We start from the raw sequence: 20,447 nt of genomic DNA on the forward strand, positions 1-20,447 counted from the left end.
ATATTGGAACTTGCCACTGTCATTTTAATACCAAAATATATTATCAAAGACTGCCAAAATTAAAAGTAGGTCTGAGAATTTGAAGGTATGCTTTTAACGTTTTATTTTATTTTAATATATTTTGTTGAATTTTGAAATTTTAAACTAAATATCACCACACAAAAAGATTGAGATCTTTGTTTCCAAAGTGCCAATTGGATGAATCAGTACAAATCGACACCATCGTATCTACGAGTAGATAAACTTATTGAATATATGAGATGTGTCAAAAAACTGAATAATAATAAGTTTGGGCCCACAAAACAAACAAATAACAATAAAAAAACGCATTAGCTCTGGAGTATAATATCTGAATGATGATTTTTAATTCTCTGGATAAATTGAATATGTTTTGTGTTCCATACAATGTAAGAAAATGTACTCTTGGTAACTGACAATTCAAAGGTGTTCAGAAATAGGTTGGATGGGAATAATTCCAAGGGTTGTAAATTTATATTCTTTAAGCAAATATTCAGTTTAAACTCTGTCACTTATACGTTATTCATATAGTTGATGATTGACGTTGGAATAAAATTAAATAAGATCTAAATATAATAAATGTTTTCAATCTAAAACATTTTACAGGCCCATACACATAATGTTTGAAAAGGGGTTTCTAATTTGTGAGATCAAAAACCAAGATATGTTGTGCAAATCACAATCAGTTTTTTTCCTTTGCTACGGGGTCTGGGGGTATGCCCCCCTAAAGAAAATTTCTAAAAAAGAAAGAAAAAATAGGTGCTATGAAATTAAATCTGGACGAACTATAATTTTGCACGAACTATAGTTTAAAAAGTGCATGGCTGTTTACATAACATCAACAAACATCTAATGAAAAGTAAACAAATCATCATTCATTTGTAACACTGCATGGGTAGCTAGACTGAAATTAACATAAATATGTATGTTATATTATAGTAAAGTATATTATTTTAAAACGAATGGACTGTGTTGCTGTTTGTTTATTGTTGAAATTTATCGTCAACATGTCACAGACACCTACTATAAAGAATCCGGCCTACAAAACCTGACAGTAGCAATAGAGCTTCGTGCTTCCAATTACAAAGATGGCCAGGTGGTTAGGGCGCATGACTCGCAATCTGAGGGTTGTGGGTTCGAATTCCCGTTCCACCAAACATGCTCGTGGGGGCGTTATAATATTACGGTCAATCCCACTATTCGTTTGCAAACGAATAGCCCAAGAGTTAGCGGTGGGTGGTGATAACTTTCTGCCTTCCCTCTAGTCTTTCACTGCTAAATTAGGGACGGCTAGCGCAGATAGCCCTCGTGTAGCTTTGCGCGAAATTCAAAACAAACCACACCAATTACAAAGTTTCAAGATAAGCCGTTGCATGCAACTATTTCAAGCCAAAAAATGCTAATGCTTCAACAGAAGAATGAAGACTATGAAGGAAACGTTGAATACCATAAGCAGCTGTGTTACAACTATATAAGCATAATTTTTACATCAGAAGAATAGGGAGTTCGGACGAACCCCCGTGTGTACGTATGTGTTTTAATGGACGATATTTAAAACCTTCATTTGATATGGAATCTCTGCTTCTCTTACTGTGTTACAGCAATTACCATTTAGCCATTAATATGTACTTGAAATTATAAATATATATACACAACAGATAAAACTGAGTGGCAGAATAACAACCACCGAATGTCACCATCTCCTGATACTAAAGTACACCATTAAAATTTACTTCTGTATGACTGTATCTGATATTATTTTTGCAATAAGAATGCATTACAAGGATGTCCAGAAATACAATTATCGTCAGGAAACATAGAGTTAATAAAATAAATAAATGGATAAATTATTTTCACCTCATAGTTTTTTAGTTTGTTAGTGACACATATTATACAGTTACGAGATATAAAATAAATAACATCATTTGTTTTACAATAATTAAGGATCTCCTTAGAATAATAAAAGGTAATATTATCTTTTTTCATCAAAGTTAATGATTATTGTAAATGCCAGTCTTTTAGTTTATTGCAGCTACCTTTTCAGCTATAGAATAGTCATTATGTATAAAAAAAAATACACGAAAATTATTGGATATAAACGGTTTCATCTTATAAAATCTATTGAAGCAAACAAAAGTTAGCCAGTGTTTAAACTTACATTTCTGCCAATATAGAAAATCAATTTAGTTAACCAGCGCAACTGGAAATGTTCAAGTATGAAAGTAAATTTTATACTAATAAATAAAAAGAACCCGTCTGGAATTTCACTAAAACATTTTCTTGAAGTTATGAAAACTTTGCATTAAGAAGTATACGTAGGTTTAGAATTTTTTTTCTTTTGAATTTCGCGCAAAGCTACACGAAGGCTATCTGCGCTAGCCGTCTCTAATTTAGCAGTGTAAGACTAGAGGGAAGGCAGCTAGTCATCACCACCCACCGCCAACTCTTAGGCTACTCTTTCACCAACGAATTGTGGGATTGACCGTCACATTATAACGCCCCACGGCTGAAAGGGCGAGCATGTTTGGTGTGACGGGGATTCGAACCTGCGACCCGCAGCTTGCGAGTCGAGCGCCCTAACCACCTGGCCAGGTTTGGAAAAAGGAAGCTCCTACTAGGCAAGTATTATAAATTGACGGTAGATGGTGCCACGTGACTTAAATATTATTGTTAAACTGGAAAACTTCAACAGAAACACATTGTAATTAAACTAACACTTTAATTAATTAATTGAGTTTCATGAAATAATTATCTGTTGGAAGAAAAAATTTGACTTTAATAGAAGCAAAATATCTCAATTTTTTAATTTTTAACGGTTTTTATTTTTTTTCCAAATTCAACAATTATAATTTTATGCATGATAGTTTTATTAGTGTAAAGCTACAGAATGGATTGTCTTCATTCTGTCCTCCGCGGGGAATCGGATCCCGGGTTTTAGCATTGCGAGTCTGTTAACTTATCGCTAACCCACCGGGAACATTTATTACAAAGCCCTTTTATTTGAATACATACTTTGTTCGATATAATCAAGTTACATAAAGCTTTTGTAAGGATGTCGTATTTGTATATTTTATAGCCATGTGCAAGAATAACACTGTTCTACTGACTGACAAACAAATCAATTTTTTCTGCTCGTGTTTTAATTATTTCATTAACTAAGCCAACATTATTTTTATGGTTTCTGAAAAAGTTACAAATGAGATGGCCACTAAATGGGCCAGGGATTCGGGTAGCTAGATGACGGTATGTCTCGGAGATAATGTATTTTTACACGAAGGTGGTTATTCATGGTATTGTTATGTGAAAAGTAAAATATTAAGATAATTCTTGAACACAAAAAAAGAAAGGTTTATCTAGATCTCTAAAAATTGTGAAATTAAGTTAGATGTTTAATACTGTTTCGAAATAAATGGGGTCACCAAATTAAGAACAAAAAAATTTTACAGGAACATTAAATATAACGGTACCTTAAACTTGATTCATATGAGCCATTCATACATTGATCAGCATAAAATTAATACTAGAATAATGAGAAATCGTAGCTTCTAAGTTACAAAGCTGATATCATTTATGTCTTAATAAAAAATTAATTAATATACATTAGACCATGTATTATAACTTCTGTGTTTGTCTATGTCACATGGTGCCTGTGTAATAACATTTGTGTTCTCTTTGTATGGTTTGTGATTCATAACCTCAGTTTCTAAGAAAATCATGTTTGAACGTCAATGATTCCAGATTTTCATGTGCACACTGGTTTAATTATAAATTTTATTTCATTTGATAACTTGTGAAGCGGTAGACGTCAAAGCTGTGAAATGAAAAGGTTAGGACTTCTGTTTACTGCTCTGACGTGATCTGGTCTCCAAACAACTGTAAGTACATCATGATAATGAAGCAATTAATGACCTGCCCGACTCGTCCTCCCTGGTGACTTCAGGTAATATGATCATATCGGATCCTCCTCGCCTTCCATGGTAACTCCAGGTGATATGATCATATCGGATCCCTTCTCACCTTCCCTGGTGACTTCAGGTGATATAGTCATATCGGATCCTTCTCACCTTCCCTGGTGACTTCAGGTGATATAGTCATATCGGATCCTTCTCACCTTCCCTGGTGACTTCAGAGTGATATAGTCATATCGGATCCTTCTCACCTTCCCTGGTAACTTCATGTGATATAGTCATATAGGATCTTTCTCACCTTCCCTGGTGACTTCGGGTGATATAGTCATATCAGATCCCCTCTTGTCCTCCCTGGTAACTTCAAGTGATATGATATAGTCATATCGGATCCCTTCTCACCTTCCCTGGTAACTTCAAGTAATATGATTATGTCGAATACCCTCTCGTCCTCCTGGTAACTTCAAGTGATATGGTTATATCTGATCTCCTTGTCCTTCTTGGTAAGTTCAGGGGAAATGACCAATTAGAAATTTATTTGAAAAAGTTAACCTCTTCCAATATAAAAATGTTGAACACCTCTCAAAAACAACAAAAAACATTAGACCCCTATCACGACGAAATAAAACTGTTCATAAGTTTCAAAACCTTTTTATTAAAGAAAAGTTGTTTATTGTGGGAGTAATGTTATACACCCTCCATACATGTAGTATTTGTGTAGTATGAAAAAATTGTTATATATTATCCATAAATAACCTATTTTTGAGGCATGAATAATGTTAAACAATCTTCTTATATAAAGTATTTGTGTGGGATGTTTAAAAAAATTGAGGAGAACGACAGTTGATAAAATTTCGTAGTTACCTTTACTGCTTACATTACAAACATACAATTGAAGTGGTTCGTTATGAAACACGACAACAACAATAGGCATTTCATTCAAACAAACACAACCAACATACACTTTAAACTTGTCGGTGAAAAGGTAAATGAAAATTAAGCTTAGACTCTAACTGTAGTACGCATATAATAGATATATACAAAATTACGGAAATAATATAATTAAGAATAGTCCGTAAATCGTTTCAATTTAGAAAATCTATCGTAATAGAAAACAATTATCGAGTGTCTAAGTTTTACATTTACGTTGATGTATAAAATCACTTCAATTAAATCAACTCGAAATGCTCAAGTCTGAAAACATGTTTCATATCAATTCCTTGTATAAAAAATCGCAGTCTTTACCAACCAAATATTTCCCCACATGAAAACTATATCAGTATCAAATTTAGTAAAAATCTAAACTATGAATTACTTGTAATTTATCTAGCTGTTACAGTTTTCTTTAATTCAATTGGCGTGGTTTTTTATTGTTATTCAAAACAAAGACGCTGCTTCGCGGCTCAAACGTTTGACATTAAAGTAACCGTATTAATAAACTGTTCTGTCGAAAGTTAATAGTTCATCAGGTGAAAATGTCAATTATTTTGTTTACAACATTCCTAAAGTCTAACGTGAAGTTGTGATAAAGTTTCGATAAGTGCAGCGAATCACAGCAGTTTATATGATCGATGAAACTGTATCGAGAACTTGACTCGTATAATTCACATACATTCCTGGATGACTTAAGCCTAATACTGAAGTACTGGCAAAAAAAAAATATTTTGATTTCGTTTCTTTTTTTATCTGTGCTCTGCTTATGTTATTTATCTTCACTTCCGCTACTTAGTTCAAAGTGTTCATTATATATTAGGGTCAGGATTGAAAAGGTGACTCTAATTAAACAAAAATAAGATACTTATTATACCAACTCTGCTGTTATTTAATTACAACTTTTTTTAGTATCTATTCTGTGCATGTTAAGTATAGCTTTTGTCTTATCTTTTCTGCACCATATTGCACACGTGGAGTTTCTACAACAATAGTTCCAAAACAGATCCAAATATGACACTGCACCATTATTTTAACATAATAATCTGCCAACTTATACAAATTACGTGATTAACTCACTAGGTTGACCTGTGGGCTCGAGCAGGTTTTCTTTTACATCGACACTGTGTTAATCACTGGTCTTAATTAAGACTTGAACAACTACGTCACACCCATCTAAGTTGTGACTTAGTTGTCCATTCATATTGTTTTAAAAAAGACTCGTGCTCGGCAGACCAACAGTCTGAGGAGACAAGTGAAGTGAGCTAAGTATACAATGTGTTACTTAAGTTGTAACATATGTAGTCTGGTTTTGGTCGTCAATTAAGTTGTAACATAACGTTGTCTGGTTTTGGTTGTCAATTAAGTTGTAACATAACGTAGTCTGGTTTTTGTTGTCAATTAAGTTGTAACACAACGTAGTCTGGTTTTTGTTGTCAATTAAGTTGTAACATAACGTAGTCTGGTTTGGGTAATAACATTTTGAGCAAAATTTATCAGTAACAAAACATTTATAAAACGCTTTAAAAATAACACTTCCAGATAAACACTTTTTAGTGTTTACATTGTCCATAGTGTCCTTCACACTTAACATGAGATAAAACAAACTTTTATACGTTTCCTATTAAGCATTCCTAAATAAGCGCGTTTTATAAGAATTTTAAATGTAGTTAAAGCATCAAAGGCGTGCTCTAACTACTCAAGACACATTGATAAACCCAAGTCTGGGTGGTAGTCAGAGTAACATTCGCTAGAGGACTTATTTGGCACGATAAATGACAATCTGAAATAACTACAGTCAGGCAGTTATTATGAATTCCAGATCAAAAGGACCATTGAAATAGCCATTTGGCACAAGTGTACATAAAGGTTATTGAACACGACTGGGCTAAGTACACAGATTTGTTAAGAAAAAGTCGTTATCAAAAACAAATATAAATCTTGAGAAGACAAAAAGTCAGCACATTGTTGATTAAACAATTTACACATCTCTTTCTTACTGTCTGTAAACGAAAACTTCCTGTGTTTTGTAAATATTCTATGAAAAAAAAAATGGTCGACACAATACGTTCTTTCATGAAAATTGCCATAAAAGTATGCTCTTCAAATAAAATTTATAAAAATCCATAAATATAAATTTCTATCATAAAAAAATCAAGATAGTTATCCGCAAGTTGTTTAAATGAGTGTTCGAGCAGTTTATTCTATACGAACTTTTTCAAACTTATTTTATGAATTTGTTAAGTTTGGTAGAAACGAAAAACTACAGAGTGATGACGCTTTCACGGGATTTATTCTATGCAAATAACGATAAAATTTCAGCCATAATAAACTTACGGGTGATATATGTTTTATAAAGAATAAAAATGTAGTGATAAATTATATTTACTGAAATTCTTTTTCAGCTTAACGTGTTTTGACCACCTTTTTAATGTTCCTTTAAATCAGTCTTGTTCATGAACCTAGCGATTAGTAGCATCGATGTTGTGCATTAAACTAAACCAGAACGTACAAACCGTATAGTTATAATAAAAGGTGTAATCCACAAAAAAAAATTAAAAACTGAGGTACATACAGGAGTTGTCATTTTAATCCTTCTAATAGTTAGTAGCCTATAAGATCACCTAAGTTTAATTATAAATTAGTTGCTTTTTTATTTCTAAGTACTAATTAGGTTATATTCTACATTTCGGCTGCTAATCTGCTGCCATCTTGAGGTAAGTCCCGCCAAGACCTCCGTGTGTTGGTAGGGGGCGAGATTTGATCCTAGGTCTATAGGTAATGTATATATTATAGGCTTACTAACCATGACAACGAATGATATCCGACGCCACAACCTTATCGTAAGAAGTTACGTGATTTCACTTCTTTTTTGCAATGCTGCTATAAAATAGTCTAGGATACGAGAATATTATTACAGTAACAGGATTTAACAGATGAGACGAAGGTTCTAGGGTATGTGTAGTGTTTTAGAAATGAAGAAGAAATACTTGAATTACACGTAACTAGGTCTGGATTATTTCAAAAATAGTTATTACTTCAAAATCCATATAAGTCTGGTAGATGTGCAATCAGTAAACTATAAATCATTTCATATGTCAGCTTACTCGCTTAACGAGTTTTTTCAGCATTTGATACATACCATCACAACCTTTTAATGTAACTACGAAAACACTTCGTTCATGATACCGACAAACACGTAATATCAAAAAGTTGGTAAATCGCATTCAGAAAAACTGATGCACACTAGGTGAACTTGGATTCATCAAAATGACTATGATAAAGACAATCAGACCCGACAAGTAGAAAGAGTCTGTCAGACTCTGTCGAGGCTAAAAATTAACTCTACAGTGTTGTAATAAATAAAACATAATCTAACCATAAACGAGACGATTGTTTTTGAAAATACTTTACGCTGAATCAAATTGATTTATCAAATTTTGGAAATGTTTCTATGAAGGTTAAGCTTACAGGGTCCAGCCACAACTTTAACGAATATTCGACTTATTACAAGTTTAGGTTTGGGATTCAACTTTTCTAAAGGTAATTCATCTCTTAACATATTTTGAAGTTAGGTTACGATTACTTGTCCAAAACTAAAATTATGTTCCCGGATCATGTTTACAGTTCTTTGGTTTTGTCAATGTCTTTCGTAGTTTAAACGTTTCACTAGTGCTACATCAGTAATATGACCATTGATAGTTAAAATTATATTCTCAATAGTGAATAGTGCTAAGTATTTTAAAACAATAAAACACGCATTGAACCCCGAAGTTCAGTGCTATAAGCTTTCAAATTGTATGCTGAGTCACCAAGAGAGTTTCCAAGTCAACCGAAAATTCCAACAGTTTAAACACAGAGTTCAAATTTGAAATACAAGTCTAGTTTGGATAACTTGAATATGCAGTTCAGAATGTTAATAGACAAATCGAAAAGTTAAAAAACAATATTATTCTATTTTCGTATTAATCAAGTGTAGCTACCGTATATGTCAGTTCTCCGCTAATGATTATCATTAGTGTAAATCCGTCAGTTATGACGCAATGTGATTAATCAAGAGAACTGAATAATCCAAGAACTCAATCACATCTATTAATGTACAAAAGTTCTGATAGTTGATTCTTAGGTAAAAATGTGTGCAGAATGTGAGTGTGGTCGTCTTATGAATCTTTGAGGAACATTCAACAGTTATTTGAGGCATATCTTTCTTAATTTTTAAGAAATAAACTTGAATTGCTAGACATCAGAGAGTATGAATAGCATGTTATTATACAGGCATGTATGTGTTAACAAGTTCATTTGCATATTTATAAATATTAATTTAAAAACAATATATAAACTATATAATCAAAGCACAAAATGCATTACTGTGTTGGCAACTTAATGGAGATTATTTAAATACAAAGTTTCTTACACTGGAATGACCCTAATTAGGATATATTGTTACTTTTCCCCACTATGATACTTCCGGAAAAGGTGTTTTGGGGCTTGGGCATAATGCACATATCAGTCTTGGTTATTACCCAATTTTGTCTTGCTTCTCAAGTTTTTAAATCGAGGTATAAATTATTTGTGTCCCAAAACATAGCTATGTGGTCCTCATGTACTTTTGGCAGCTATTTTGGTTTTCCTGTTGTTCGATAGTATTATATCAACTACTTATTCTGACGTGTACGACTAAGTTTAAAGTTTATAGAATCCCTTTTTCCCATTTAATATGAACGACTATAAACAGCAGGATTAACCTTTTGAATTCCGGTACACTCTTTAAATTCCTTTGTCCGCATGTCATATAAAGTGTTACTGAATTACATTCAAAATTTAATTAAACCACTTTACTAGCAATGTATTTTAATGAAACTAGCATTATCAAATACGTTATAATTAAAAGTTTGATATCATCCAAGATAGTATTCCTTTATTTCGAAAGAAAGCTCTGAAACAAACAATTAAATCTTCAGTTTTGTTGTCACGTGACGTGCGTTCAGTTAAACAGAAGCCCATTTGTTAACACCTTTCAAAATTAATTGGATTTTGAAACTACAAATTTCTATTTTGTTTTTATTTTTCACGAAACCAGCATTTAATGATTATTCGTAAATATTCAAGCGAGCTTATCAACATATACATGCCTTTCCTTTGGAATAACACGTCATTCATGTGCTCTAAGCGAGCTCATTAACATATACATGCCTTACCTTTGGAATAACACGCCATTCATGTGCTCTGAGCGAGCTCATTAACATATACATGCCTTACCTTTGGAATAACACGTCATTCATGTGCTCTGAGCGAGCTCATTAACATATACATGCCTTACCTTTGGAATAACACGCCATTCATGTGCTCTGAGCGAGCTCATTAACATATACATGGCCTTACCTTTGGAATAACACGCCATTCAAGTGCTCTGAGCGAGCTCACTAACATATACACACCTTACTTTTGGAACAACACGCCATTCATGTGCTCTGGTATGGCACCAACTTAAGTTCCTATCATAAAACTTAAGCTCATATAGCTGTTGTATATAGGGGTATTAAGTATTTTGTACGTTACAGCAGAAACGGCTCAATTTGAGCACTTTCGTTACCCCTAGATTTCATAACACTGCCAGATTTAAAATTCTGCACACATTTTTACTTAGGAATCAGCTCTCAAAACTTTTGGTCCCCTGGTGGGACAGCGGTAAGTCTAAGGATTTACAACGCTAAAAATCAGGGTTTCTATTCCCCTCAGTGGACAAAGCAGATAGCCGGATGTGGCTTTGCTATGAAAACATGCACACACACACAAAGATTGCGCTCAGACACATACTGAAAATGAGTGAGCTCTTAGACTACGAAAAGCGATTTTAACTAGTGTAACGAAGTTATGAATAACATGACGTAAAACACGACTGTTTTAATATTAATGAATGGAGTATTTATACTAAAGCACAATCTTTATTCATCTTACCACTTTTACTTTTGGCTTTAAAATAAAAATAAATGGATTTCCAAATATAATGTGGACTGGGTAATAACCTATGGCAAAGTAGATCTGTACACCATTAAATTCAGGGCTGGACTAAGACCAAAATGGGTCCATACGCAGCTTCAGTTCTGGACCGCCCTTTCTCCACAAGTCCTTAATTATTCAACTTTTGCATGAAGTTTTACCCACAAAAACAGTATTTTGTCAAATGTAATCATTTCAAAATACTACGGACAGTACCGACTTAAAAATATCTAAAAAAAGTTATAAAAACTAACTTCGGTTAGTTTAAACAGAGATAAAACAAACGTGACCTAGTATATACAATTTAAATTGAAGAAAAAATTGTCCCAGCAGGCCCCTTGACACTGTGATCAGACATATTATACATGTTTATTAAAAACAAAAAAAGCATAAAACTATGGGCCCTTGACATCGTTGACACATAAACAACTGCCTACTCTATCTTTTGGGTAAACTGGTTCTGCTTAAAACCCCATTGTGTGTGTTAAAAGAGGTAAACTGGTTCTGCTTGAAACCCCATTTTGTGTGTGTTAAAAAAGGGCCAACGTTACAATTGAAAAATTTCGGTTGATTTTCTGACGCTACTGAAAAATAAAGAAAGAGAGACAGATTAATTCTTCTAAACACCAGTAAACTCTCTTCCCGGTTTTCTCTGACTTGGTAAAAAATCAAAGTGTCATTATTACACCCAATACTGGTTTTTTCTTAACACAGGGTTATTCGAAGCCCCGTAGCGTATATCGTTATCATCATATTGACTCCAGTCTTCGCTTTCACTAAGTTCTGAAGGATCAACTACACTATAAGATGCGTTCAAAGCTGTCTCGTTCACATCTGGTCTGTCAGGATGACCAAGAGGTGTGACCTTACATGTAGGCACAGTGGAACTCACCTCTGTCCATTCACTTCCGTCAAGGTCGTAAGGAGGTGGAGGTGGGGGTGGTAATGGTGGGTCTAAATCCAAGTTTTTAGACCTACCAGCCATAGCTCCACGTTTAGGGGTGACGCTACTACACCTGCTTCCTGGACTGGACGGAGACGTAGGGGGGACTGGAGGAGGAGGAAGCTCATCAGACATAGATGCACTTCCATTAGATGGAAGATGATCATCATTCAAGCCTGTCTGTGTAACGTGTGAACCAGGTTGTTTGATAACTGAATGACCCCTTTCTACCCCTTTAGACCTTCGTTTTGTGATGTAGCACTTGAGTATCAACAGTATGATAATTGCCAACAACAACATCCCCACCACTAAACCGATTATTAGCACGTGATCATCACTAATCTGAGGCGTGTGCACATTTTCTTCTCTTTCTTTCTTGTCCAAAGCAGGACGTTGAGTTAATTCAACCATGCCCGACAAGGATACACCGCTAGTTGGATGCACTGTCGACGACTGGTCTTTTGGCTGTAAAGTCACGACAAATTTTCCATGGGCTGGCTGTACTCCTGGAGCTGATAACATATATTCAACTTCATCAGAAACTGAACCTTGAATGGCAATGTCCTTACTCTTATAAATTATTCCTTTTTGGGTGATATCCTCGTGGGTGAACGTTTCCACGACTTCTGTTTGTCGCTTAACTCTCGATACTGTGAGTTTTTGTAAATATCCGTATTTAGGTTGCTTTGTGACAGAGTATATTGGATTGCTGTCTGTCTGTTCTGCCAGTTTCGAAGCATCTAACACGTCTAAGGTTAACAATGCATAGTCGTCTGAGTAAACATTAAAAGGACCTTGCTTAACCAAGGGCACCACTGTTACATTGGTGATGTGGTGTGGTAGGATGTTATCTCCATAAATCACTTCTACTACAAACTGGTCCCTTGAAACTGTCATATCTAATTGCATGTAAATAACTAAACCTTTAATGATGTCACTTTGTTTAAACTGTGTTACAATATTTTCTCTAATAAAGATCCTACCATACTTGGGTGCTTTGGTCACGTGGTATAATACAGCATTAGGATCACCATTAGTAGCAGCTCCCAGGTTTTGAGGTCCAATTGACACTGTTGTATGTCCTTGGAGGAGTTCTAAGGTTGTTTTGTTAACTAATGTCAGAGACAGAGGGACTACATGGATATTGAAGGCTTTATAGACAGGTTTATATTTACCATCGCTGACTTTGAAATGGAATGTTCCTGGTCTCTTACTTCCATCATGGACAAAGTACACCAAATTCTTGTCAATATCATCCTGAGTGAAATTTTGTATTATGTGATTTTCGTAGTCCCTTTTTGACAGGAAACCATTGGTAGCATTACTAATTATTTCATAGATGATATCTTCAGGGACTCCATCAGAATCTTTAGTGAAAAGAATCTCAGATGTGATGATCATCTTTTGGCCTCGAACGACGTTAAGCTTCGGAGTCTTCGTGATTAACTCAAACGGCTGATCGTTTACATAAGATACATTCACATGAAGTGTTTCGTTATAGAGTAAAATATTTGGAAAGTTCTCTTCACCCACTAAGTAAAATCCCAATATGAACTCATCAGAAAACGTGTCAGAATTGTCATGGTGGTACTTCAGCAGTCTGTCCCTGATATCAGTCTTATTAAACCATACATTAGTGGTTTTCGTAATGTTTCTGCCATTTAGTGATAACCATCCATGGGATGGGAGATATTCTACCGTGATTTCTAGTTTACCCACTAAGTGTTCTTTTTTTTTACTTTGCCATAAAGTCAAAATCTGCGAAAGATCAATATGTTCTGGTCCAATCGAACACTGGCCTCCTTCAATAACATCCACTGGGTTCAGTTGAATTTTTCCTTCCAGATTTCCAATACCAAGGTTGTCTACTGATATTTCAATGGTAAAAACGACATTCTTAAGAACTTCTGCATATTCGGTATCAATGTCGAAAACAACTGTATCATTTGTAGTAAATCCTATCATAGGTTTAGCTTGGTCATACAAAATCATATTCTTGTCTATTTGACTCTGTGTAAATCGAGTCACGGGAGATAAAGCACCATTAGGGTTTCCCAATAGAATTCTCCCATTTTCTGGTTCTTTTCGCACGTAATAAAGAATTTTTCTATTGGAATCTTTGTCATTGGTTGTCACGAGTAGATGAGCTCGTGTAATAGATTGCTGAGTACCAGGAAGTACGCTCAGTTTTTCGTTAACTTGTAACACTAGCTTCAGCTCTCTTGCTGTAACTGTGAACACGTGTGGAGAGCCTTTGTTCACTCCGTCACTCACCTGAATCCGGAATCCACCAGTGGCTTCACCTAAGATTCAACAACTAAATATTAAGATGCGCGATACTTTTTTTTTTTTTGAGGTGTAAATAAAAATACATTACAAACCATCTTCAAATTCAGATGTTATATTATTGTACAGATGCACAGAATTCAACAAGATTTGTTAATCACAATGAAAATTATTAGCGTATCTTATAAATATAAAGTTAAATGATAACTCCTTACTGCAGGTTATATGATAACTCCTTACTGCTATGAACTTGGCAATATGTTGAAAAAAAAAAGCAACTAGGTTATTAGAATGAATTGTATAAAGTGTAATTAAAATTAATTAAACACTTTCTGACCTTAAAAGATAGAATACTTCCCTAAGAAAAATATATTAAATTTCTTATCTGGTAAATGTGTTTGTCTATGTTAGAAACTAATGAGTGAGAAGTGTTGAAGCACACTCTTAAACGTAATTATTTTAAATCTTACAAATAATTCTTAATAAATTATGGTCTTTTTTCCATTTGCTCTTTAATCTACACATGTTTTTATATTTTGGCTCCTTGATTTATTTCAGAACTATGTTTATATCTAGAAATACAGAAACTTTTTTGATAACTATAACAGAAGTTTATTTTAATATTCTATATAAATATTATCTTATTATTATTTCAGTCTACAAGTTACATCTGCACTGCACACATCTCTAAAACCAATGTAGCAGTTAAATAATTATCAAACATTACCACAGAATAAAATTCTGATTATAAAGTAAAATATAATTTTGTGCTGAAATTACTTAGTCAAGATTCTGTGTACTTTATTTAACCAAAAATTAATTTTACATTAAAATAACGAAATTGTAATTAATATTCTTTATAGTTTACAAGACATAATTTAGTTTGTACTTTAAAGTATAAAAGGAAGAAAAAACTTCTCGAAGATGCCAGTTCATGATATTGTATCACAGCAGATTAGGAAATTTTTTAAATGTTAGATTACAGGTACACGTTAAATGGTAAATAACACAAAATAAAACATACACTTACCTGTGTGGACAAAGACGACTAACTCTCTATTAATATCATCTTGAGTGAAACTTCGAATAGGTGACCTGGTATCATTTTTATAAGAAACGTAACCATTGCTTGGAGTGAAAATCTCAAAAATTATATCTTCAGGTTCAGAATCGTCATCCCCAGCTGCGAGGTGATGGTTAGTGATGGTTGCTAAGGAACCCTCCCAAACCTCCAGACCTGTATTGTTGATTAAATGAGGAGTTTCATCATTAATCGGCGTTACCATAACGTGAATAGTACTAGGGGCACTTTCTTTGTTCAAGGACTTAGCCTTAGCTACCACAGTAAACCAATCTCTCATAACCTCTGTTCCATCATGAACATATTGTATCAACCCATTCTTCAACTGGAAAGAGGTAAACTTCATTAGTTTACTTCCTGGGACGTTAATGTTTGTAAGATGACCATGTTGAGGTTCTTCTATCACCAAGTACTCGGACAGCCAGTCGTTATAATAAGGATTTGCTACATTAACAACTTCAGAGTTCAGAGGAGCAGCTTCGCCTTCTGCAACTGTTATGTTTCCTGTTTTAAGAAGAATTATGTTGGATAAGATACTGATAGTAAACTGAAGACCTGAAATGGTGGTTATTCCGTTGGTGACATCAAACGTGAAATGATCAAAAGACACATTACTTTTTGTCTGTACATATTCGATGTGCCCTTCATTAATCATAGCCTGGGTAAACCTTTTGGCAGATGTCCTATTTGTAGTAGTTCCCTCGTCAGAGCTTTTATTAGTAATCCTGATAAAACCCATTTCAGGGTCCACCGTAATGATATATGTAATGTTGGTTGGGTTGATATTAATGTGGGCAATGTTGAGTGAAGCTGGATCTATTACTACAGCTTTACCCTCATCTACGTGGATCGTTCTGTTGCTTAGTACACGGGGTGGCTCCCAGTAGCTTTCTGGAAACACTTGGATGTTGAAAGTTCCTTCTACACTAACGTCTTCTACAAACGCCAGGAACTGAAAGAAATCGGAGTAACTCTGGCTATTGTCATTTTCATACTCCAGATATTGAAGATCTAAATCTTTGTGCTTAAATTGGTTTGCGACACTTCCTTTAATCAATATTTCTCCATGCTTTGGACGAGAAATGATTTTAAACATGACATCATCAAGGTTAGAACCAACATTAGTTTCTATGCTAAGATTTTTCGACGTTATGAGTTCGATATCTCCTCTTCGTACTATTAACCCCGTGTTTGTTGTAACATTGATAAACGGATCTGACGCTCGTATTTTCACGTTTCCTGTAGCGTAAAACTGGCCGTCAGTAATCCAGAGGACAGCTTTTCCATAGTGAGCTCCATTATGTCGGAATATTATTTTCTCATTGTTTAGATCTTCCTGGGTAAACTGAAAAATCTCAGTATCGGGTGAATCAACGTGGAAAAGAGCTCCATTTGGAATACCTTTACGAGTGTATTGAATATCAGTGGGTTTAGAATCAATGTCTAAATCTTCATATTTCAAATATTGGGAAGTTAACTTTCTCTCGCCATTTATTTTCACGTAAAATATTTTATCGATCGTACGAACAGGCGGGTTATCGTTCTTCATCTTTACTTCAATGTGAAGGGTTCCATAGTATACAAAATCGCTGTCAGAAGCTTCTGGGAAGGCAATGAAATGTATCTTGTCTTTGTTGTGCTCAGAATCATCGTGAATATAAAATAATCGTTTATCTTCTATGTCGTCGTTTGTAAAGGAGGTTGGATAATCTCTCTCAACAGCGGTAAGAGCAGTGTTCATTAGTCTTAAAATTCCATGCTGAGGTTGTGTCGTCACGTTGTAGATTATCACTTCTTCATTCGGAATTGTCATAAGTAAGAATCGTTTGCTTATTTCAACGTGTTCTCCTTCAATTACTTGTAGTTTTCCAACATTTATCACAGCCCCAGTATCAACTGGGAGATGTTTAATGGAGAATATTTCCATTTTGCTTACAATTCCAACGCAGGATACTTGGAACTGAAAACTATCATTAATCATTGAGTAGGAGTTCCTAAGCAACGCATATTTTATTAACTTTTTCTCAATATCTTCTTGGGTGAATTCGGAGCCGATCTGTAAATTCACGATTTGTGTATTATCTGTGGAGAGATAAAGATGCCCATATAATGGGATGGAGAGAATAGTGTAATGAATTTCATTCTCATTTGTTGGAACAGGTGAGGTTTGATAATAGAGATTATCAGAGGTAAGAACACCGTGAGTTATTTTATCTAATACTAGTTCCTTATTGTTCACCTCAGTCAAAGACACCGCAATAAACTGCACGTGAAAATCATAAATTGTTGGTATTTTTATGTCCAAGCATGAAATAGAAAATTTAAATTCGTCCCGAGAAGGCTTTCCTAACGTGTGTATGTATCTAACTTTACCTTTATTGATCTGCTTCTGGGTAAAGTGATTGATTGTTCTCCAACGACCCTTGTTTCGTCGCTTCTGTATGCTCCCGTGCTGAGGCAAGCGTGTGATGTCATACCGAATCTCCAGGTCTTGATCCGGGGAGTTGGTAACGAAGGTTAAGTTGTTCGGGGTGATAATAGTGTATGAATTCAAAGGCAGTATTATTCCCGTGTTGTTGACGAGTGACAACGTTAAATCAAACGTCTCTACTCTAAGTACAAATGTTTGCCCCGTTTCAATTCCATCAGACACTCGAAGAGCAATTCGCGATGTAGGCGGGCCTTTATGCACGTAGTAAATTTGTTTATTGATGATATCTTCTTGAGTAAAAGAGGTAACAAGATTTCTTGGATCCTTGATGTTTTCAAGATACCCTTCCTCTTCGGTTTCGATATTTAATACTGAGTAAACTAAAGAACTGGGTTCATTATCCGGGTCTTCAATGTTTAATATGTCTGAAGTGAGTGGCATCTTAGTGTACTTGGCAAGTCGAAGCACATTACCAGAAGAAACTTTTAATTTAGGAGGATCGTTAACTGGAGATATTTTAATGTGAAACACAAATCTATGACGTTCTTCTAAAAATGGGGGTAAACGGTAATTTTGAGCCTGAAACTCCAGCTCAATAACAAACTTGTCGCTATGGTTTTCTGATCCATCGTGGGTGTATCGCACTTTATCGGTATAAAGATCTAGAAGAGTGAAAATGTTATCTGCTATTTTTCTCCAAATTTCTATTTCTAGACTGCCATGCTCTGGTGGCTCCACGATGTGAAATAAAACACCAGATTCTCTTACTCCATATTTCTGGTAATCTAACACAACCTTGATATGTTCTGATGTTAACAAATCGTTTCCTCCTTCTGCTACTTCCAGTGGATTTAGGGATAGTATTTCTAGGTCAATGGGAAGTGAAGATTTGGTGAAGAGCTTGTAACCAGAAGTAAAGTTACTGCGCACACATACAGGTTTATCACACATACAGCGGAAGCTATTCAAACCTTCTTGGAAACATTCTGCTTCCTGAATGCAAGGGTTCTGGAGACAAGGATATTGCCAAACACAGTCAGGACGAATCCTATGGCTGATTTCTATCTCCCTGTGACCCTTGACCTGATTATTGGTCTTAATATTCTTCAAACACCCAGCCAGAGAGCTGTGGGTTCCTCCCGACAAGACAGACTGCAGACCATGCTGTAAAGCCCGAAACTTTTTATTTGGTTCTATTCCTCCCACGTAGAGATAGCCAGTCAAATCAAAGAACCTATTTTTTCCAAGACCAGGCCTAATATTCTTACTTTCTCCGTCCACAGTGAGTTCGACATAAGTTGGGCTAAACTGTGCATCAACGTGGTGCCACAATCCGTTATTAACCATTTTATCCGAAGTTAGCATAACCACACCATTACCCTCATTAACAGATAAGGTAACCTTACCAGAAATAATCTCGATCGCCAAAAAATCTGTTTTCGAAGGGTTTCCAGAGTTATAAAACAGTACAGCTAGACGAGACTGGGTTTTCACGTCAAAAGATATGGAACCACCGTTCCTGGCACTCACAGCAGGAAGAGCAACAAAGGATTCCTCTTGGATAAAACTAATAGGTTGATGTGAAGTCGCCTCGAATTCTTCGCTACAGTCCCACGTGATACCATAAACACTTTGTTTGTTTTCAGAGTTGGCAGCGAGTCTTAAAATATCGTTGTCATTGAAGAAAAATTCATCTAAACACCCACGAAAATTTTGAAAATTACCTAAAAACAACTTGTCGAAACCATTAATACCACCAACAAAAATTCCAGACTTAATATTCAGTTCAAAAAAACGTCCACTTATGTCAAGATAAGTGGTGTGGATACCGTCAACTCTTAAAGTTAGCTCCGCAGAGATTCTTTGTATTTCTATTTCATGCCACAAGAGGTCATTCAGCTTCAGACCAGGAACTGACGTCAAAACTTCTTCTCCAGATCCAAGGTTGATGCGAACCTGCAATGTTATTACTAATTACCAAATATACTACATTATGATTAATCACACACATGCGCATTCTCAGTTTCTGAAGTAAGACTGCGTGATCGATACCAGGTAGGCGGCAGCACTGCCTATGTATGGATGGCTCGGATTGTTCATTGTTAATTGCTATATGTTAATTCTTGCCTGTGTTATTATGTAAAGATGATACAAATGCCATCCCTACTACTTTGTTTGCATTGTTTTTGAAAGATTGATATTAGTTATCCCTACATTTACTTAATTTTTGGGTCCGGCATGGCCAGGTGGTTAGGGCACTCGACCCCCAATCTGAGGGTCGCGGGTTTGAATCTCCGTCCCACCAAACATGCTCGCCCTTTCAGCCGTGGGGGCGTTATAATGTGACGGTCAATCCCACTATTCGTTGGTCAAAGAGTAGCCCAAGAGTTGGCGGTGGGTGGTGATGACTAGCTGCTTTCCCTCTAGTCTTACACTGCTAAATTAGGGACGGCTTGCGCAGATAGCCCTCGTGTAGCTTTGCGCGAAATTCAAAAACAAACAAACTTAATTTTTGTAAAAGTTTTTATTTACTTGTTTTTTAATGTTATGTTTCAATAGGAAGATCGTATTTATAACCGAGTTCTAAATACAATGAGGTTCCAATTGTAATATTTATTATTTATCTATTATTGGCTAGTAATTCCTGTTTCACCCTGTACCAAATTTCTGTAAGAAAGCTAACTTTAAGGGGTAATGATAACATCGTTCACACTAGAATTATGATTTTTTTAAATAACTACTAGTTAATAATAAATATAAAAGTGGATACTCCGTTTTAAACTATGTCACCTCAGTGAAACTGGTTGACACTATTTTATTGGTTTTTGAGTTATTATGTAATAAAAAAGAAGC

The 20,447-nt window shown here is 35.1% G+C and overlaps 1 protein-coding gene across 1 annotated transcript in view; it reads right to left on the reverse strand.

Moving 5' to 3' along the window:
* Positions 1 to 4,770: 4,770 nt before the first annotated feature.
* LOC106463091 (chondroitin sulfate proteoglycan 4-like) overlaps positions 4,771 to 20,447 on the reverse strand; it is a 29,109-nt gene continuing 13,432 nt past the window's right edge. The window contains exons 3-4 of the mRNA XM_022390506.1: positions 15,113 to 19,550; positions 4,771 to 14,099 (exon numbers count right to left, since the gene is read on the reverse strand). Of these exons, the coding sequence (XP_022246214.1) occupies positions 11,536 to 14,099; positions 15,113 to 19,550 (7,002 nt within the window). The 3' untranslated portion in view covers positions 4,771 to 11,535. The remainder of the gene's footprint in view (positions 14,100 to 15,112; positions 19,551 to 20,447) is intronic.

The sequence above is a fragment of the Limulus polyphemus genome, unplaced genomic scaffold (assembly GCF_000517525.1).
Source record: "Limulus polyphemus unplaced genomic scaffold, Limulus_polyphemus-2.1.2 Scaffold1323, whole genome shotgun sequence".
NCBI lineage: Eukaryota > Metazoa > Arthropoda > Merostomata > Xiphosura > Limulidae > Limulus > Limulus polyphemus.